Here is a 23648-nt window from a genome sequence, read left to right as displayed (position 1 = left end):
AATGAGTTTTAACTCTTTCTTTGTCCCGTCCAGTGAAGAAGGAATTTAGCTGTTTCTGCGTGGTGCAGTTAACTCCACATCTGAGCCACTGTCATCGGAATCCTGCTTGTTGCCAAATGTTGAAGAAGTTCTTGCTGTCTTGGACCGAAACTAGTGCTCGTTGGCTTTAAAGCAAAGCACTCTCCTGCATTCTTAACACACCCTGAGGTACACACGAATGCATTTAGAGTGTCTGTAATGAGATGATTTCCTGTATGAATAAAGAAGCCATATGACTGCTACTACCATCATTTAAATTTTCATTAAATTCTGAAATTATCGGAAATTTCGGGATTTTTTTCATTATTGATCATACATCGTACGGAGGTAAAAATTATCTTACAAATACGATAATTATCGTCTGTCTGGCAACACTGGTGTGGGATGATTCACAAACCCGCTACGAACTCCCGCACTGATTCAAATGATTTGCGATCCCCAAACTGACTCAAATGATTCGCGATCCCGCTTTGAATTCCCGAACTGACTCAAATGATTTGCGATCCCCAACCTGACTCAAATGATTCGCGATCCCGCTACGAAATCCCGAACTGACTCAAATAAATCGCGATCCGCGAACTGACTCAAATGATTCGTGATCCCGCTACGAACTCCCGAACTGACGCAAATGATTCGCGATTCTCAAACTGACTCAAATGATTCGCGATCCCGCTACGAACTCCCGAACTGACGCTAATGATTCGCGATTCCCAACCTGACTCAAATGATTCGCGATTCCCAACCTGACTCAAATGATTCGCGATCCCGCTACGAACTACCGAGCTGACGCAAATGATTCGAGATCCCGCTCCGAACTCCCAAACTGACCAAAATGATTCGCGATCCTCAATCTGACTCAAATGATTCGCGATCATTTGAACTCCCAAACTGACTCAAATGATTCACGAACCCGCTATGAACTGCAGAACTGACTCAAATGATTCGCGATTCCCAACCTGACTCAAATGATTCGCGATCCCGCTACGAACTCCCGAATTGATTCAAATGATTCGCGAACCCGGCTACGATCTCCCGAACTGACTCAAATGATTCACGAACCCGCTACAAACTCTCAAACTGACTCAAATGATTCGCGGACCCACTACGAACTCTCAAACTGACCCAATTGATTCGCGAACCCTCTCCGAACTCCCAAACTGTCCGGGGGGAGGGCTCGGAGTTCGGCCCAAACCTAGAGTACTTCCCCCTGGAGCAGCTGTACATATGTGATGTACTATTAATTGAAAGATAAAATATGTTCGAGCAATAGAATGAACAGTGAAAGTAAAAGAGGCACATACAATTAAGCATGCAAATAACTGAAAGAAACATATATTTGATGAACAAATTAAGCGAACTAATATGATTTATATTCTTTTGGTTTATCTACTAATACAATTAAAATTTACAAATGCAGTGAAAATTCAGGGATTGGTTACATTTACGGTATCTGTATTGTTTAGAATCAAAAATAAAAGTATCAGACTTGTTCTGCAAAATATCGGTGCATCCCTAATTAAAAGTAGGCTACTTTTATCATGCCAGCTGAAGGTTCATTTTTGCGCGTGTGAAATAACATAATGTGCTCGTGAGCATGTCTTACACGCTCTTAACATTTGACTAAAATGTAACGCCATACATTTGCAAATGACTTGAAACACAATTTACAAAACATACATAAAATGATAGCATATCACTTGCTAATCATTTATGAATGTCTTGTAAATGATTAGTTCATCATTATTTAACCACTGACTTATAAATTACTTGAACGTTATTATAAAGCGTTACCCTCTTTGGCAACTCAAAATCAAAAATGGTATGATCATAACTCCCTGAGCAGCTGATGGCTACCTTGCAAACACAAATTGTTCAGTCAGGTAGACCTATGCCTGATGTTGTGTTTAACACAATGCAATAGTTAGTGCATCAGTGAAAACGGACGGACACGGTCACTTATTTAGTAGGAAAAAGTAGGCTACTAAAATATTCCTGTTAACTATCAAGCAGTGCAATAATGATAATAATAAAAAGCCAACTTGCAGTAAATCTTCAAAATTGCTGTGCGACTCCCTCCGTCTGATTCCTTCAGTTTGTCACTGTCACTGTAAACGGTGTTGACCATAGGTGCACTTCTAGAAAGTGGAGATGCCAACTTCCGGCACAGTCTTGGGGTGAAACAGTTGCGTACCTGCACTTGTGCATAAAAATGCAACTACGGTGGAAGTTTAGGGATTGGAATCACAGTGGATTGTCATGTCAAGAGAAACGCACCCCAGGTGTGGGCAACAGGCCCATCATGTTATCAAAGTAAATGCATGCAAACGTATTGGCTGCCTGGTGGTTCTGATAGCTTTGCTCGTGTACATTTATCTTGGATCCCCATGATAATAATAATAATAATACACACTGATGGATTGCAGTTTCAGTTTTTTGATTTAGTGTTGATTTTGGGATGGTTAACCTAACACCTAAGGTCTCTGCTGCAACATATAGCTTGAATGTTAAGTCACTTTGAATAAAAGCATCAGCTAAATGACTTAATGTAATGTAAACCAGGACTAAATGCAAGTAAATGGAGTTTACCCACTGCTCAAATGTCAAAAATAGAGTTTATCCACCGGTTTATTTAATGTAATGTTAAGAGTTTACCTCCAAATAGATTGTTATAGGACCTTAACAAACTTAAAATATTACAAAACCACTTGATTTATTCACATACAATATGTGCTCTGATCAAGGGACCATTTAATACCACTGATATTGTTTGAACATTTTGGATGTCTTTTTTAATGACCGATAGCGAAAGGCTCGGCACACCTGGATCATGAATTCATAGTTTACCCACATCTTATTTTAACCTCCACAACCCTGTTTATAACTTTGTAAGTCACTTTTCTCACATACCTATCTCAAATATTGTATTGTGTAAGCATACTTGGCTTTGGACGCTACATATCATAAACATATCTGTCTGTTTGATTACATGTGCTGTGAGGAAAAACACTGTGACGCGGTCAGCCACGGATGCAGAGGTCACCAAGCACACAATCAGGTGTTCAACCTGGCAGCAGATCGGGCAACGAGGAGACGTGTCCCACATCCATCCACACAAACGGAGTAAATGAAATGTTTAAACAATAAACCATCTTTTTATTGAACCTCTTGCTGTTCACCAGTTATTCATTTTCTGATGCTGTGCAGTGCAACATTTCATTGAAGTTGTGGTCTAATAGATCAAATATTTTTATGTTTGCACCGACCAAGGCCTACAGTATAAAGCATTAAATTAGGTTTTGACCATAAAATGAATGTAGATTAGCCTAGCCAACATAGGCTACTTAACAAAAACTGAATAGGCTATAACCTATGACTCCATAAATGCAAATGTCAATTTTATATTTCCATTGAGTAGTGATTATTTTTGTACAGTAAATTTATGTCTTGTATTGGAACTTTCCTGTTAGGCTTATTTACAGTATTGTTCGGTTAAAAATACAAGGCAATGCAGATTTAAGCTTAGGTTTATATTGCTGTAGTAGCCTAGACTAGACATAGTGATAGTTTATCTTTAAAGGCATAATAGTTTATCTTACAATTTAGTTTATCCTATTTTATCCTACAGCAAGAACAGAAGGGATTTTTGAAAATGATATAAACGGGTCCAAAACGGACCCGGGCCATATGAGACCCGTATTTTTATCAGTTTTTATCAGAGTCAGTTGCCTGTCCGTGGCGGATATATGTTTCAATTTGCGTGTCCCAAACGGACCCGCCGTGGAGGCAAGGTTTTAATCGTGGATACGGAGCAGTGGTGCCCCCAGAAAATTGTTATAGGGGTGGCCAGATGAGGCCACAGTAAATCTGGGGGTGGCACATAAAAAATAAATAAATATCTCTGTGATTTCTGGGATTTTATCGATAACAATATTTACTGTAGCTGAGTGTGTTATTATGCTCATATCTTATTTCTAATTGTGCTGACTGCTGACTCCTACATCTTTTTTTATTTTTTATCTTTACGCCATTTTTTCTAAAAGTGTGCACCATCTTTTAGGTCAAATACTTGCATTCAGGCTGTTACCAAGCAAATGCCAACAGTATCAGCAAAACTGATCTTTGCAATGCAGAGAAAACAGAAGCTGCATCCGAAGTGCCATTTCGATGTTTTTACACACTGTTTAATGCAGCTCTGTGGGACACTGAATACTTTAACCTGCAGTTACAAATGAATAAATAATGTTTTGATATTTTAAACATAAAACATTGAAAACTAATGTTTCTGTCCCATATCATTAAAATTTGATAATTCTAAATTTCCAGTGAAAGACCTAGTCTAGAGCATCACGTGATGTATGCGTGCACTGGCGAGTGTAGCTTTTCTGCTGGTGCCAATCTGCAATCTTTTTTGTTGGCTTTTTTTTTCGCTTCTTAAACTATTGTGAATTTACATTCTGCATTTGAATTAATAGTACCCACTGCAAATCATCCTAGGGGTGGCCACAGGGGTGGAGTTTATACAGTGGTGGCCGTGGCCACCCCTTGGGGGCGCCCCTGATGCGAAGCAGATGCATTCAAATGATTCGCGAACCCGCTTTGAACTCCCGAACTGATTCAAATCCCAAAATTACTCAAATGATTCGCGATCCCGCTCCGAACTCCCGAACTGATTCCAATGATTTGCGATCCCCAAAATGTCTCAAATGATTCGCGATCCCGCTTTGAACTCCCGATCTGATTCAAATGATTTGCGATCCCCAAAATGACTCAAATGATTCGCGAACCCGACTAACGAACTTCCGAAATGACTCAAATGATTCGCGAACCCGCTACGAACTCCCGAACTGATTCAAATGATTTGCGATCCCCAAAATGACTGATATGATAATGTTGAAACCAGTGGAGTAGATTTTTTTTTTCGGGTTTCTTTGATCAATAGAAAGTTCAGAAGAACAGCGTTTAATTTGAAATCGAAATCTTTTGAAAAATTATTACTTTATCATCACTTTTGATCAATTCAAAGTGAAGTGAAGTGACATACAGCTAAGTATGGTGACCCATACTCAGAATTCATGCTCTGCATTTAACCCATCAAAAGTGCACACACAGTGAACACACACCCGGAGCAGCGGTGTTGCTGGCCTGAGACTCGAACCCACAAAAGAGTCCTTGCTAAATATAAGTGTTAATTTCTATAAAAAAAATTCCAAAAAACTAAAATTATATATTGACTCTAAGCTTTTGAATGATATAGTGTATTATGTTGCAAAAGCTTTTTATTTCACATAAATGCTGATTTTTGGATCCTTATATTTATCAAAGAATACTGATTATTATTATATATATTTTTTAAATGTTTTAAATATTGATAATCAGCAAATCAGCATATTATGATTTCTGAAGGATGTGACACTGAAGACTGGAGTAAATCCAACTGCTGAAAATACAACTTTGATCACCCAAATAAATTACATTTTAAAATATATTCAAATAGGGAAAAAAGTTATTTTAAATATAAAAATATTTCACAATATTACTGTTTTTGCTACTTTGGATCAAATAAATGCAGGCTTGGTGAGCAGAAGAGACTTATTTAAAAACAAAATATCTTACAGTTCAAAAATTGTTGATTGGTAGGCTATATAGATTACAGAAATGTTTTATACTATATATATATATATATATATATATATATATATATATATATATATATATATATATTCACTTTTCAGAAGTGAGGGGGACAGAAATTTTATATATATATATATATAAATAATTTCTGTCCCCCTCATTTCTGAAAAGATCGATACGCCCCTGGCGATCCCCAAACTGACTCAAATAATTCGCGAACCAGCTACGAACTCCCGAACTGATTTAAATGATTTGCGATCCCCAAAATGACTCAAATGATTCGCGATCCCGCTCCGAACTCCCGAACTGATTCAAATGATTTGCGATCCCCAAAATGACTCAAATGATTCGCGATCCCGCTCCGAACTCCCGAACTGATTCAAATGATTTGCGATCCCCAAAATGACTCAAATGATTCGCGAACCCGCTACGAACTCCCGAACTGATTCAAATGATTTGCGATCCCCAAAATGACTCAAATGATTCGCGATCCCGCTCCGAACTCCCGAACTGATTCAAATTATTTGCGATGCCCAAAATGACTCAAATGATTCGCGAACCCACTACGAACTGCCAAAATGACTCAAATGATTCGCGAACCCGCTACGAACTCCCGAACTGATTCAAATTATTTGCGATCCCCAAAATGACTCAAATGATTCGCGAACCCGCTACGAACTCCCGAACTGATTCAAATGATTTGCGATCCCCAAAATGACTCAAATGATTCGCGATCCCGCTCCGAACTCCCGAACTGATTCAAATTATTTGCGATGCCCAAAATGACTCAAATGATTCGCGAACCCGCTACGAACTGCCAAAATGACTCAAATGATTCGCGAACCCGCTACGAACTCCCGAACTGATTCAAATGATTTGCGATCCCCAAAATGACTCAAATGATCCTTGATCCTGCTCCGAACTCCCGAACTGATTCAAATGATTTGCGCGATCGATCCCCAAAATGACTCAAATGATTCACGAAACCGCTTTGAACTCCCGAACTGATTCAAATTATTTGCGATCCCCAAAATGACTCAAATGATTCGCGAACCCGCTACGAACTCCCGAACTGATTCAAATGATTTGCGATCCCCAAAATGACTCAAATGATTGAAAACATACATAAAATTATAGTATATCAGTTGCTAATCATTTATGAATGTCTTGTAAATGATTAGTTCATCATTATTTAACCACTGACTTATAAATGACTTGAACGTTATTATAAAGCGTTACCCTCTTTGGCAACTCAAAATCAAATATAGTATGATCATAACTCCCTGAGCAGCTGATGGCTACCTTGCAAACACAAATTGTTCAGTCAGGTAGACCTATGCCTGATGTTGTGTTTAACACAATGCAATAGTTAGTGCATCAGTGAAAACGGACGGACACGGTCACTTATTTAGTAGGAAAAAGTAGGCTACTAAAAATATTCCTGTTAACTATCAAGCAGTGCAATAATGATAGTAATAAAAGCCGACATGCAGTAAATCTTCAAAATTGCTGTGCGACTCCCTCCGTCTGATTCCTTCAGTTTGTCACTGTCACTGTAAACGGTGTTGACCATAGGTGCACTTCTAGAAAGTGGAGATGCCAACTTCCGGCACAGTCTTGGGGTGAAACAACTACGGTGGAAGTTTAGGGATTGGAATCACAGTGGATTGTCATGTCAAGAGAAACGCACCCCAGGTGTGGGCAACAGGCCCATCATGTTATCAAAGTAAATGCATGCAAACGTATTGGCTGCCTGGTGGTTCTGATAGCTTTGCTCGTGTACATTTATCTTGGAGCTCAATAATAATAATAATAATAATAATAATAATAATAATAATAATAATAATAATAATAATAATTCACACTGATGGAATGCAGTTTCAGTTTTTGATTTAGTGTTGATTTTGGAATGGTTAACCTAACACCTAAGGTCTCTGCTGCAACATATAGCTTGAATGTTAAGTCACTTTGAATAAAAGCATCAGCTAAATGACTTAATGTAATGTAAACCAGGACTAAATGCAAGTAAATGGAGTTTACCCACTGCTCAAATGTCAAAAATAGAGTTTATCCACCGGTTTATTTAATGTAATGTTAAGAGTTTACCTCCAAATAGATTGTTATAGGACCTTAACAAACTTAAAATATTACAAAATCACATTGATTTATCCACATACAATATGTGCTCTGATCAAGGGACCATTTAATACCACTGATATTGTTTGAACATTTTGGATATCTTTTTTAATGACCGATAGCGAAAGGCTCGGCACACCTGGATCATGAATTCATAGTTTACCCACATCTTATTTTAACCTCCACAACCCTGTTTATAACTTTGTAAGTCACGTTTCTCACATACCTATCTCAAATATTGTAAGCATACTTGGCTTTGGACGCTACATATCATAAACATATCTGTCTGTTTGATTACATGTGCTGGGAGGAAAAACACTGTGACACGGTCAGCCAGAAAATAGAAAATTATTAAGAAAAAATAATAAACTGTCGATGATTTATAAGTCATGTCAGAATTCAAATGCACAAACTAGCTAGTTAAAAAAAATCATCTTGTTTTCAAGGTACTGTGTCGTGTTTTTTAAAGGTATTAGTGAACTCTGGTGTGCCTCAATTCTAGAATTAACGTTAGGTTGCTACAATAGATTTTCCAATTTAATCGTTCTTTGAGTGGTATGATTAAATATTGTAAATAAAAATTTTTTCACTTGGATATGTGAAGATTGTTCCCAGTTAACGAGATCTCATAGAACAGTCTTGGTAGAGAATAGTCTAAAATGCTAGGTTGTCTATGCACACAAGAGTTTGCTAGCTAGATATGTTTTTTTGTTTTTTGTTGAAGTAGTAGTTCTTCCTATGCAGGTGTAAATGCCTGATGTTTAATATGTTTATGATGATGATGTGAAGCACTTTGGTGGCCATGGGTCTGTTGAAAGCGCTATATAGCCTAAATGCAGTACATTTACCATTTTACATATTTTGTATAGGAGAATGTTAACATTTATATAAGTTTTTTTTTTTGTTACCACTCTATTTTTTACAGTCCATCTACCACACACAACTTTTCACCTATATTGTTCAATTCCTTTTTTTTTTTTGTAAAGTTATTAATTGGATTTTTGTAAACTCTTATGAATTATAAGGTACTACCAGTATTTCATATGTGTCACTATACTTATTACGTAAACAATCTATTAATACTACCCTCTTCTTCTAGGCAAATCACATTAGTGTGCGTAAAGGGACGGAGCTACCACCAATACAGAAATGCACAGAGTGCTGCAGCCGGTATCACTGCCCGCTGTGCAATTCAAACACTGTGAGGTACTGTGGAAACAGAAGACGTGGAGACCTGCGAGGGGTTTATACAGACCCTGAATTTCCTGAGCATTGCCCAGACTGCCAGTTTTAGGGGGCAGGAATGAGGTGTGGTGTGCAATAATTTATTTGGAACTGTTCATGTTTAATTTTCTCTTGAAATAGGGACTTCCCCAAAAAAACTCACGGGCCTGACTGTGGCATCTTCATTCTGATGGTCAGATTTGACAAATTTTACTAATTAGATTGTGTAATTTCCAATAAATATTGCAAAATCATGAAGTGCTAATTTGATCTGGATTGTTTGGTAAATTGTCTGATCACGTGAATCTACGTATATTTTAAAAACAGAAGTGGTTACATTTACAAATAAAATAAGAATTGAATATCCAAATGGGCAAGGCAAAAAACTGTGGTCAATTAACATGTACAAGTCTGTTGTTTTGACAAAACGTTATAGTCCATTGATATAGGCTGAATTTTAGTCACAAAAAATAGTGATATGATCTGAACAATATATATTTTCAAGGTGGTTCTTGTGAATGCAGTTTGCATGAATTATTGATGTTATAATATTAAGTATATTTTTGAGAATTGTTTTATGTAAAGAGATATGATAAAGATTATATTTCAATTTGCACAAAGCTTTTATATTATATATTTTAAGTCATAAAAGTAAAATGACAATACGGAAAAGATGTGTGCAATTAAGCCTGCAAAGAATGCTGTCTATCCACTGGTGAAAACAGAAAATAAATATGCTGTCTATCCAGAGGTGAAAATATTAAATAAATATATGTCTATCCAGAGGTGAAAATATTAAATAAATATATGTCTATTCAGAGGTGAAAATATAAAATAAATATATGTCTATCCAGAGGTGAAAATATAAAATAAAAATACTGTCACTCCAGAGGTGAAAATATTAAATAAATATATGTCTATCCAGAGGTGAAAATATAAAACAAATGTCTATCCAGAGGTGAAAATATAAAATAAATATATCTCAAACCAGAGGTGAAAATAGGAAATAAAATTGCTGTCCATCCAGCGGTGAAAACGGAAATTAGCGGCGAAACGGAAATGACGGAGAAAATGGAAATGACGTAGGCTGTCTATCCACTGGTGTCCAGCCAGTGGTGTCTAGCCGGAGGTGAGTCTGCGGGGCTGCAGCTGGATGCTATTGGATATATGTTTCAATTTGCGGTTCCCCTACGGACCCACCGTGGAGGTAAGGTTTTAATCGCGGATGCAGCGCGGAGCAACGGCGGGTCCGCGATTCGCCTTCGTTTCGGATCCGTCATTGCGCGCAAGTGGACGCCGATACGGGTCCGTACGTTCCGGAAGCCGCCATACCTCCGCGGCCAATCCGCCGCGGAGTCCTTTTCCGGTGTGGGATGATTCGCGAAACCGCTCCGAACTCCCGAACTGATTAAAATGATTTGCGATCCCCAAAATGACTCAACTGATTCGCGAACCCGCTACGAACTCCCGAACTGACTCAAATGATTCGCGAACCCGCTACGAACTCCCGAACTGATTCAAATGATTTGCGATCCCCAAAATGACTCAAATGATTCGATCCCGCTACGAACTCCCGAACTGATTCAAATGATTTGCGATCCCCAAAATGACTCAAATGATTCGATCCCGCTACGAACTCCCGAACTGATTCAAATGATTTGCGATCCCCAAATTGACTCAAATGATTCGCGATCCCGCTACGAACTCCCGAACTGATTCAAATGATTCGCGTACCCGCTACGGAATTTTCTTAAGTGGGGCTGTGGCACACTGGCACAGCAAACAATTTCAGCAAAAGCTGCTTTATTGAAATGCTGACACAAACATCTGGTCACATGTTTATTCGTTAAAGCATCTCTCTTTTTTTACTTATTTGTTCAGGAATTTTGCTCCTCTCCTTCTGATTGACAAATTTCTCAATGACTTTCTTATTGAAGTCAGGAATGTCTCTGATGAGTTTCTTCTCCATCGAAAGCATTGCCAAGGCATTAAGGCGATCCTGGGTCATTGTATTTCTTAGGAAAGTCTTGATCCTCTTCAAAGATTATGATCTTGAGAAGACTGAAAGTCTCTGTGAAAGTACTTTGAAGATTGTTCACAATGAAAAACTGGTACAGAGGCACGGCACCACTGCCAACCCCAATCTCAGGGTTCTCATAGATGAGGGACAGTTCTGTTTTGAGCTTGGCCTTGTTCAGCATGGTGTATTGCCTCCACTGTTGTTTCAGGTGCTTATTCAGGAAACTTCACCCTGTTTTGTGGAATTTCTGTCCCCCTCACTTCTGAAAAGATGGCTACGCCCCTGTCTACATTCATTTTATGGTCAAAACCTAATTTAATGCTTTATACTGTAGGCCTAGGTCGGTGCAAACATAAAAATATTTTATCTATTGAACGACAAGAGGTTCAATAAAAAGATGGTTTATTGTTTAAACATGTCTTTTACTCCGTTTGTGTGGATGGATGTGGGACACGTCTCCTCATTGCCCGATCTGCTGCCAGGTTGAACACCTGATTGTGTGCTTGGTGACCTCTGCATCCGTGGCTGACCGCGTCACAGTGTTTTTCCTCACAGCACATGTAATCAAACAGACAGATATGTTTATGATATGTAGCGTCCAAAGCCAAGTATGCTTACACAATACAATATTTGAGATAGGTATGTGAGAAACGTGACTTACAAAGTTATAAACAGGGTTGTGGAGGTTAAAATAAGATGTGGGTAAACTATGAATTCATGATCCAGGTGTGCCGAGCCTTTCGCTATCGGTCATTAAAAAAGACATCCAAAATGTTCAAACAATATCAGTGGTATTAAATGGTCCCTTGATCAGAGCACATATTGTATGTGGATAAATCAAGTGGTTTTGTAATATTTTAAGTTTGTTAAGGTCCTATAACAATCTATTTGGAGGTAAACTCTTAACATTACATTACATAAACCAGTGGATAAACTCTATTTTTGACATTTGAGCAGTGGGTAAACTCCATTTACTTGCATTTAGTCCTGGTTAGGGCTGTGCAAAAAATCGAATGCGATTTTCATACGCATCTCATCAGTAAAGATGCTCCTGTAATTAGAAGTATATCTCCAGCACGTGCGTTCAGATCAGGGTTCCCAGGTTTTCACTACAAATCCTGCCCAGTTGCTTCTTAAAACTAGTCCAAAACTAGAACAATCGCGTTTCCGGGAGGTTCTCCGATAAAAATTGCTTCCAGGTGTTGAAATATAAATTTTTTGGAAGGGTTGCCCTGGTAAGTCGCATTTTAGGAGCTAAATATCACGTTATTGGTGGTTGTTTTTCATGTCCGCGGGTCACAGCGACCCCAATACAAATAACGTGATATTTAGCCCCTAAAATGCTAATTTTACCAAGGCAACCCTGCTAAAAAACGTATATTTTAACCCCGGGAAGCAATTTTTTTTTATCGGGGAACCTTCTGGAAGCGCGACTGTTCTAGTTTTGGACTAGTTTTGAGAAGCAACTGGGCAGGATTTGTTGTGAAAACCTGGCAACCCTGATCTGAACGAACGTGTTGTTCTAATTACAGGAGCGTCTTTACTGATGAGATGTGCATAGCCCTAGTCCTGGTTTACATTACATTAAGTCATTTAGCTGATGCTTTTATTCAAAGTGACTTAACATTCAAGCTATATGTTGCAGCAGAGACCTTAGGTGTTAGGTTAACCATCCCAAAATCAACACTAAATTAAAAAACTGAAACTGCATTCCATCCGTGTGTATTATTATTATTATTATCATGGAGCTCCAAGATAAATGTACACGAGCAAAGCTATCAGAACCACCAGGCAGCCAATACGTTTGCATGCATTTACTTTGATAACATGATGGGCCTGTTGCCCACACCTGGGGTGCGTTTCTCTTGACATGACAATCCACTGTGATTCCAATCCCTAAACTTCCACCGTAGTTGCATTTTTATGCACAAGTGCAGGTACACCACTGTTTCACCCCAAGACTGTGCCGGAAGTTGGCATCTCCACTTTCTAGAAGTGCACCTATGGTCAACACCGTTTACAGTGACAGCGACAAACTGAAGGAATCAGACGGAGGGAGTGGCACAGCAATTTTGAAGATTTACTGCATGTCGGCTTTTTATTATTATCATTATTGCACTGCTTGATAGTTAACAGGAATATTTTTAGTAGCCCACTTTTTCCTACTAAATAAGTGACCGTGTCCGTCCGTTTTCACTGATGCACTAACTATTGCATTGTGTTAAACACAACATCAGGCATAGGTCTACCTGACTGAACAATTTGTGTTTGCAAAGTAGCCATCAGCTGCTCAGGGAGTTATGATCATACCATTTTTGATTTTGAGTTGCCAAAGAGGGTAACGCTTTATAATAACGTTCAGTTGTAAGTCATTTATAAGTCAGTGGTTAAATAATGATGAACTAATCATTTACAAGACATTCATAAATGATTAGCAAGTGATATACTATCATTTTATGTATGTTTTGTAAATTCTGTTACAAGTCATTTGCAAATGGCTTGTACATGATTAACTATCATGATTAACAATTTTTTTTAACTCAAATTACATATACAGTATATCATGGTATCTGATGTTTCACTGTCAGGCTTGGGAAATCCCCTTAACCATTGAGAAGATATTGAAATAGATTTATAGATGATCGACCTGAAGAATGAAAGTTGTATTATATACTTAATGTCATGCTTATAGCCATGTGAAAAAGCTCTTTATCTCAGACGGGCTGCAGCGTTAATTGTGTAAAATTATTTTGATACACAGCAAATTCTGGTCTTTGGAATAAACTCCCTGGTAGTTAAAATCAACTCAATCTGAGTGTACATGCGTGACCATCAAATAGACTCCAGCACAGTGTTAAAATAACTCTGCTCTTGGAGTTGAATTTTTAACACTTTTTTAGAGTTAAAATGTAACACTTTCTGGAGTAAAAATACTAATCCTACAGTGAGTAACTGTAACTCTGAAATTGAGTTAAATATGAACTCCTTTACCAGTGTTAAAATCAACACTTAAAAACATTCAATTTTACACTTCTTAGAGTTAATATTTAATGTTTTATGTGAAAATGACTACACTGAATGCCATTCTCTTCACTAACTGCTTTTATTTAAGCAAATCCATACATTAGCTTTAGAAATTCCATGCATGGACACACTTTGAAATTAACTGCAGTCATAAAATACAGTAAAATCTAACAGCAAAATGTTTACATTTAATACATGTAGGCATCTAACAGAGTGCCAAATAAAACTGCTTAGTAAAATTTTATAAAACATTGTCAACACATCACTGCATTATATAAAATCAAGCCGGCAGGATATATATATATATATATATATATATATATATATATATATATATATATATATATAAAAAGTAGTGCAGGATTGTGTAACCTGAGGTAGACACTTATACATCAGATGAAGTGACAATTCACAGTGAACTCATTTAAATAAGAAATCAGATAATACAACTCTCTGATACAACATAAAATTGTGAATCACACCCATATGACATTTGGGCATCAAAAGATTTGAAATGTCTTAATCTTTCCCTTTCTATAACCAGTACCTTCCTTGGTAGGTTTTCACTCACTTGAAAAGCATGGAAGTGATCATGGAAAAATGTTTCATGCTCAATCAAAACAAAAATCACTTTACCATTGTGTAAAATGATTGAGGTTATTTTGCTGAAAACTGGCATGTTTTCATCAGTACCCGTGCAAACAAAGAGTCCAACACGATACTCAACACCACAACATCTTACCCACTTTGTGAGATTGACAGTGGCTTGTGAATCAACATGGAGAGATTCAGTTATATTTTCTGAAAATTCAAGTGTCTCAAGTGAACAAATTTTGACTGGACCAGACTCAACTGTCTTTAAAGACGAGCATTCCCAATGATATGCTACTGCAAACTGGTGTTTATTTGCAAGCGAAACTGTCAAATTTTTGAAGTTCTTCACAGAATCTTTAAAAAACTTGTGTTTCGCTTCAAATCTCATGGTCCAGATATGAATGAGTGGTCCGATCTTTCTAATGCACCTTGGGTAGTGGACCATAAAATGATGTTTTGGAAGCAAGTTTTTTAATGGGAACAGTTCTTTAAAGAGTTTATGATGTTCGATAATAAGGTGCTTTAAATAAACGGTCATCCCCTCAGTGATTGAGTAAGAGAACACAATATTTATGATGTTCAACAACAAGAGCAACAAGCGCCAGTGCAAATCATCATCTGGTACCAGGTCACCAAATATCAAAGGTATGTTTGTGACTAAACACAGTGTTTGCGATGCATTTAAGCCTATTCCATGTCCTCCGCAGTCAAGATTAATATTTGTGGGCTTGTTTTTAGTTTCCATATAGCCATAATTAAAAGCATACGTCCTGTTCAACAAGCTTTCTTTAGAGATGAAATGTTCAATCAGATATTCAAAAAGCAGTTTTATCTCATATTGACCAACCCCTTCCAAAATATCATGCATGATATCGACAGCATAGTTTTCCCCAGTATTGAAATACTGCAAAGTATTGAGCATGCTTTTCCTCTTGATGCCAAAAGAAGAGGTTAGTGTTGGATCGTCTACCAAACTGGCATAATGCTGATCATTTAGTACTGGTGATCTTAAAGTCAAACTTGGGTCATCCTCTGAGAAAACTGACTGAGCTGAAGATTTATCAATTAAGCAAAATCGACAGAAATAATTTGCACTAAATGATTCCAAGAACCCAAGAATGCTATGCATACCTAAGTTATCACCAGTAATGAGAGCAAGTGTGCCACATACAGGTTGTTCAGCAAATGGAACAGCAATCCCAACAGTTTCTAATATTTTCAAGTCGCTTATTAAAGGTTTCAGTATTTCATCAATCCCATATTTCTTAACATCTTGGGCATGGAACAAAGATACCAAATGGATGTTCATGAGGGCAGAATTCACCTTTGGAGCAAGATTTCTAAGAATGAAGTAAAGGCAACCAATTTTATGAATTCCTTTTTTGGAACCAAGAGGATTTGCACATTCAAACTCGTCATAGTATAATTGAATTTGGAGAGCAAACTTATTAGTCGAAAATAAAGGATGATTTTTAAAGTAGCTACCATCGCAGAAGTCTTCATATATGTCAGACTGAGTACATGTTTGCATCATCTCACAAATGTTTTCATTTCTGAAAATGAACTGGAATGTTTTCAAAATTGGAATATATATGAATTTATCATTAACGGGAACTTGTTCATAAGTTCCAGTTTTGTTATTTCGTCTGGTGTCATACCTAACACCAAGGTGCAGTTCAACTGGGTCTACTACTCCCCATTTGTCTCTGAAATACTTTTTCCATTTGGTATCGGAGTTCAATTGGCTGAAAGGGTTGTCCAAACTTTTAAATAACTCTTCTATGGCTGGTCTTGATGGATTGTTACCTGGTAGTAAGTTTAAGACATGGTCCTTAATATTTGACTGCAAATCTTCAACAAATTCCTCCAAATTTTCAATTGTCGAAAGAACTACAGTATTTGGTACACCACTTGCCATAAGTTTTGCTATAATGGACGCACACATATCTTTCTTGTGAGTAGATACTGAAGGGACTGCTTCAAAATTTTGGCACTGGGATGAAGTAGAAGGTATTTCATCATTTAAGGTATGAGAATTTTGTTCTTCACTTTCATAACTGGAAGGGGTCTCATGAGGGTCACATTTGTCACCAACTGAAGAATGTATCTTAATGAGATGTCTCCTAAATCCAGAATAACTAGAGAACTGCAAGCAACAATCTGCTTGACCACATTTCAGTCTTAGATTTTTCCCAGGATACATTCCATGAATTAGTTTGAGGTGCCTGAACAAAAGCAAAGCTGAACAAAAGGATGAAGTGCAGAGGAAACAACTTAACATTTTGGTTAAATAAGACAATTAGTGCTTGTTCAACAGTCTTGCTCTTAGCTCTTTGACCCTTGGAGTTTCCTCAGTTGTACTTATATCGATATTGTACACAGTTGTCTGCAAAAATGTGTACAGACTGGACAGAGCATCATCATACTTCACACTGAAAACAAAATGGGACTTGAACAGCTCATCAAAGGCACCCAAGGATGTACATGATTGACAAGGCAGAACTTTTCTGTCCAAGACAATGTAAAAGGTGGAAACCTGTGCTTTTGAAGTCCCTGAGGCGAGAAGATATGGCTGAGGGTTTCCTTCAGTTGTCAGGAGATGATCATCAAGGCTTTGGAATGACTGAAACATAAAATAAATGTCCCCTTTATAAACAATTTGTAAAAAAAGGCATCAAGTACAATATTTGGAATAGGATAGTCTTAACAAACCTTATGAAATTTGACCAGATGATCTGTTGCCTCTCCAACACTGATCTTCTTGGGCCGCTTTCTTCCAGCTGGTTGTGGAGTAAGAAGATGAAGCAGGACAAATAGAGAAGCCATGTCACTGTCCCATTCTGGAGACAGAAAATAACAGTTGTTATTTCAAACCAGTCTGTTTATGGCATCATTAAGTTAACAGCGTGGATTGTGTAATTTACAAGTAAAAACTATTAGTGGGGTAGTTATTAGTTGTGTGATGGAGAGCAAACTAAATTTCTAAATTTCATACTGTACATATCCAAAGCCAAGGTTTCTTTTCCACGCATCACATTTTTTTAAATTCAAGTAGTTATGAACAGCATTCACAAAGCATGAATTTACTGATGAGCTTTTGTAATAGACTAAATTTTAAGAAATAACTGTGTTGTGTTTTTAGCAGACTTTTGGAAATATTTTTTTTTTTGGGAAATAATCAATAAAAACTTTAACCAGAAGATTAATTGATTCAAGTAAAAACATTACTATTTTAACGATGACTGTACCTGGATCATCAGTAGTATCAGATCCTTCTTTCAGTACAGCTTTCAGATGCTGTTTCAGGAGAGCAGTCTCTTTAAGGTTCCTGGCCTCCTGGATGACTTTTTCTTTGAAACTGGTGTTCCATTTTTCCAGAAACCTTGAAGCAACCTCTGCTCCAAACATTAGTGAGAAGTCTTGCAAAATCTAATTAAAAAACAAAAGCCAACTGTTTAAACATATAATGTAACATAATATTTTTAATAAAATTTCATATTCTTATTTAATATTTACCAGTCCTTTGACGTCCAAGAAACGAGGAAACATTTGTAGTACATCAGCTGAGCGCTGTGGGTTGTGAAGAATCTGCTGACGGTAGTGGAAAGTTTCTCTCATCTTCTGGAACACTAAGTCACGGTCAGTTGTGTGATTGAGGAGAGACACAGCTTCCAGACATTCATCTCCCATTCGCTGGTCATCTATAGTTCCAATCGTTCTTGATAATGTGGGACCTCCTTTTAGCTCCACTCTGCTCTGTGATGCAGAGGTGGTTCTGGATTTACGTTGCACGGTCTTTATACGCCACTCAAGAAAGCCTTTGTTGCTCTGAATGTCATAGAAATGTTCCTGGGAGGAAGCAGTATCTTATGTTAGACAAAATAATACAATTACAGTGACTCAAGAGCGTATAAGATGTTTATGGTTCGGTAGGCAAACTTACATATCCTTTTTTAGAGTATGGGTCTTTCAAAGATGGGAACAGGGACACAATCCCAAGGGCATGGAACTCCTTTGTTGCTTTACTAACAGTTCTCCTGCAAAGATGAAACTAATGTCTTAAGAATCGTTTGATTTTTTTTTTTTTTTTTTATGATAAAGCCATGTCTTGAAGGTTCTTACCCTTCTTTTTCATGCATGTGAGCTACAATTATGTTCACCATTAACCGCCTTGTGGAATCTTTCAAACTCCCAGTGTCTTCATACTCTTTGATCACAGTCATCCCTGCTGTCTTTGAAGTAAGAATTTGCTTTATATTCTAAAAGAAAACATTTAGAAAAATTACAACCACACTTGGACTTTTTTTAAAACAAAAACATTAATCTTAATCAAATAACCATACATACCATTGAATACTTTCAAAATGCATTTCTTTTACAACATTATGTCTACAGCATAAGATCTATTTGTATGGAAGTAAAAAAAAAAAAAATACATTTCTTGCACTGAAACTGTCCGTTAAAGGTTGAAGCATTTGAGATCCAGAATCACTGCTGCTTAATCTGCTTGAGACAGACAATGTATCTGTCAGACTTGGGGAGGAGGGTCCTTCAACAACCCCTTGCTGCAGGACAGTCAAATCTGAAGATCACAAAAACACAGTATAAGGCATATACAATCGAAGAGTTGCTTCAGCAAAACTTTTTTATGTACCATAGTGGATATATCCAGGGTCAGACCAAATAATCACATTATATATATCTCTGCTTACCACAAGTAGTGAGCGTAACATATTCTGTCTGATTTGAAGAGGCACCAAACTCTGTCAGGTCTGAGAAGTCAACAGAATTCTTGGATGTTTCAGCAAACAGAAGTTCTGAAATGCACACGTTTGTCTCGGAGTCAAGACACAAACTCAGAAAATATCTATAAAACAAAACAAACATTCTTTTAATGTCCTACCATCATCAGTGTGGATGATAAAACACATTTCTTTGGTTGTTGCAAGTTCTGGGAATACATCCTCATCCACCTCTATGCCCTGGTCATCTGTGACTTTCAATGTTGTATTCTCTGATATCATAAACTTCTGTTGGACTAAACCATAATACCAACAGGTTATTTACAAAAGAAATTACAAAACTAATGCTACTTAGTCTTTATTAACTAAATACTAAATTTATAACTTACCTGCACTAAGAAAATCTGAGAAACAAACTTCTTCCAGTTTTATATATTTCTTCTTCCCTCCAAGTTGCACTTTTATCAACATCTTGACCTGAAATTAAAGAGAAAACATGTTATTTAACATAACAACTAATGTTAGTGTGATTGAGAAACTGTGTGTGTGTGTGTGTAAGTGTAAGCTGAAAACCACGCGCTCTCAGACGTATTTATCATAGCTGTAATGCTGTGTTCACACCAAACGCGAATAGAGCGTCTGGCGCGAATGATTTCAATGTTAAGTCAATGCAAAGGCGCGTTTACGCGCGTCTGGAGGTCTCGCGGCGCGAATGGGGCGTTAAGCGCGGCGCGGAAGACGCGAATTCGCCTCATTCGCGCGTCTAGTTCGCGCGAATGACGCGAATTGACGCGCGAATAGGGCGTTTCGCGCGAAACGCGCGTTAAGCGCGAAGGTGCTTTTTGTGCATTTAGCGTTTGACGCGAATTCGCGTCTGCCGCCCGAGTTGAAAAATTTCAACTTTGGCGTCAATTCGCGCCGCGTTAACCAATCAGGAGCCTGCTAGGAGTCACTCATTCAACAGTATGTTCCTGCAGCCTCCGGTTGTGCAGGAATACCCTTCTCCACTCATTCAACAAGGAGGAACGACAGATGTTGTCAGTGAGCAGTCAACCGGAGCTATATGACAAAAGTACATATTTCTATAGAGACAGGAATAAAAAGGACATATATGTATATAAAAAACATATTAATAAATAAATTGAATAAAGGCCAATTGATAAGAAACGTTTCATTTTACCCCAAACGAATTATATTTTATCTTGAACCACTAAAGAGACATCAGAGCCAGCGGCAAATGTCAGAAGGTCTAGCCGAGCCGAGGCTGCTCTCGGCGGATACATGATGACGGAGCTCCCGCTGGTCGCATGGAGCTCATCTCCGAGATCGGCGAAACACATTTTTTTAAATAGACGCTGTCATTATAAATAAACCACATATCTGAGTTTAAAATAACTACATTCTCGCCTGAAATACTTTTAAAACTACATTTCATGACACAGTAACAGTAATATTTTGAAAATTATCCGAATAAAAATGGCGGTTGAAAATGCTGCGTGAACTCAGCTGGCAGAAGCCCCCCCATGACGCGAATTCGCGTCTGTTGTGAAGTTAATTCCACGCGCGAATGAAGCGAATTACTCGCGCGAATGAAGCGAATGATCTCAAAATGGTCAAGCGGCAAACTAGACGCTCTATTCGCGTTTGGTGTGAACACAGCATTACAATTCAAAAAAGTACAGGCCTACACTTTCACGGCTCAAAATGTATCTTATTAGCAGGGTACCCTGCAGTTTATTAAAACATTAGGCAATGCTACAGACATAAGGCTGCTGCTGGATACAAGATATTACCTCGTCGACTAAGGTTTTTTTGAGCGGAGTCACCTCTTCAGTTTGACGGAAAAACACACATTTTCAGAAACATGGTGAAAGGAAAGATGCTAATGTTAGCTCGTTCACATCAGAAAAAAAAAAAAACAAAGAAAAAAACACCGCACAAATCAGCCACATGTTCCGAGTTAACTTAACGGTCAACAGTTCGCCACGACATTACAATACAGAACGTAACAGCTACGACAAAACGTATCTCCGTCAGAAAATATCAAACATTTTGAAATATATATTTTTAATATGTATATAAATACGCTTTTACATACCTCACGAGTCACGACGAAGTACAAAACTCCATCAGTCCTTCGTGCTGCTGAACCAGGGTCGTGTCATGGCGCACTTTCTTAACATTTAACTCCAGACATGGTGTTAAAACACGCTCCTTAACACCGATGAATGAACTCCAAAATAAAACACAGCCAATGAGTATCCCATAACACAAACTTTAGTCAGAGTTAAAAAATAAACTCCAAAAATCTAACTCTTTCACACTTTTATGCCTAACTCCTAAATTTTCAACTCCAGAAATTTGCTGTGTACTGAAATCATATTTTTTTATATAATTTTAATTAGGGATGCACCGATACCACATTTTGCAGAACAAGTCTGATACTTTTATTTTTGATTCTAAACAATACCGATACCGTAAATGTAACCAATCCCTGAATTTTCACTGCATTTGTAATTTTTAAATGTATTAGTAGATAATCCAAAAGAATATAAATCATATTAGTTGGCTTAATTTGTTCATCAAATATGTTTCTTTCAGTTATTTGCATGCTTAATTAATTGTATGAGCCTCTGTTATTTTCACTATTCATTCTATTGCTCGATCATATTTTATATTTCAATTAATAGTACATCACATCCAATTTTGATACTACAACAACTAATGTGAATTTATTTTAATTCTGTAATTTTTTTACACTTTAGATTTAGGGGATGCAGAAAGTTTTGTAAATCATTTATTCATTTACACATCATCTATGACATACAAAAAAAAATATAACATCATTTATGAAACGCAAAGTCACGTTTAGTAAAAGATTAGTTAATCAATTGTCAAAAAAAAAAGTCTACACAGTCATATTGGTAAGATGGTTGCAGCGGTTTTTAAGCCTGCCCTAACATTTACAAACTATTGACTTTGAATGCATTTAATATTACTTTGAATGATATACTTACTGAAAAGCAAGGTCTTTGTTGCCATCGTACTGAAGGGCTTTTTGTTATTAACACCCTTCCAGTTGATCTGATGAGACACCTCATCTGTGAAGAGCCGGCCCAGAATCTTCCAGGTCACCCTCTTCACATCCTGGCCTCCAATGATGGACAAAGAAGAAATCTAAAAGGCAAAGACATTTTTGTTAAATAGTCAGGAAGGTAAACATTTCTAAGGTCAAGTTGAATTTAAAGGTGCATTTAAAATGTTTTTGTTCCTTTTGAAAGCATCCGGAAATTTAGAAAAACATAGAAAACTTCTGTTTCTTTCTACTTTTTTTCTGTAAAGAAAAAAAAAGTTTTCTTCTAAATTATGTTTTATTAACAAAGTTCGGGATCCACTGACAGTTTGGCAGCATCCCTCTTCCACGTTTCTCCACACTTATAGTCCTAACCACTTACAGTTTGGGAGTTTGTAGCGGGTTCGCGAATTATTTGAGTCAGTTCGGGAGTTCGTAGCGGGTTCGCGAATCATTTGAATCAGTTCGGGAGTTCAAATGATCGCGAATTATTTGAGTCAGTTTGGGGATCGCGTATCATTTGAATCAGTTCGGGAGTTCGTAGCGGGATCGCGAATCATTTGAGTCAGTTTGGGAGTTCATAGCGGGATCGCGAATCATTTGAGTCAGTTTGGGAGTTCGTAGTGGGTTGGCGAATCATCCCACACAGCAAAAGGACTCCGCGGCGGATCGTCCGCGGAAGTATCGCGGCTTTCGGAACGGACCCGCGAAACGGACCCGTATTGGTGTCCATTTGACGGTTCCTTTAGACGGTTCGCGAATCATTTGAGTCAGGTTGCGAATCGCGAATCATTTGGGTCAGTTTGGGGATCGCAAATCATTTGAATCAGTTCGGGAGTTCGTAGCGGGATCGCGAATCATTTGAGTCAGTTTGGGAGTTCGTAGTGGGTTCGCGAATCATCCCACACAGCAAAAGGACTCCGCGGCGGATCGTCCGCGGAAGTATCGCGGCTTCCGGAACGGACCCGCGAAACGGACCCGTATCGGTGTCCATTTGACGGTTTCTTTAGAAAAATTTCAAATGCCTCTACGGACTCCAATTGTTCCAGGGGAAACTGTATATTTAAGGCATCTCAACATCTCGCCCTGAGATGCTGTTCAGCTGTTGAGGTACTTCACCTTTGCCACAAGCTGGTCTTGTTGCTGTTTAAAGGTCTCCAGCAGG

The 23648-nt window shown here is 37.8% G+C and overlaps 1 protein-coding gene across 1 annotated transcript; it reads right to left on the bottom strand.

The window, feature by feature from the left end:
- Nucleotides 1-17806: 17806 nt before the first annotated feature.
- LOC113120191 (uncharacterized) lies at nucleotides 17807-19881 on the bottom strand. Its single transcript, XM_026290132.1, has 9 exons — nucleotides 19800-19881; nucleotides 19572-19706; nucleotides 19381-19485; nucleotides 19105-19250; nucleotides 18791-18927; nucleotides 18612-18705; nucleotides 18185-18517; nucleotides 17917-18097; nucleotides 17807-17814 (listed from the first exon to the last, which is right to left on the bottom strand). Exons 1-9 carry the CDS (start codon nucleotides 19879-19881, stop codon nucleotides 17807-17809), a joined length of 1221 nt encoding a protein of 406 aa, XP_026145917.1.
- Between the last annotated feature and the right edge of the window lie 3767 nt (nucleotides 19882-23648).

Source organism: Carassius auratus, chromosome 19, assembly GCF_003368295.1.
Source record: "Carassius auratus strain Wakin chromosome 19, ASM336829v1, whole genome shotgun sequence".
Lineage (NCBI taxonomy): Eukaryota > Metazoa > Chordata > Actinopteri > Cypriniformes > Cyprinidae > Carassius > Carassius auratus.
Note: the sequence above shows the minus strand (reverse complement) of the source record. Positions and strands in the feature narration are given on the sequence as shown.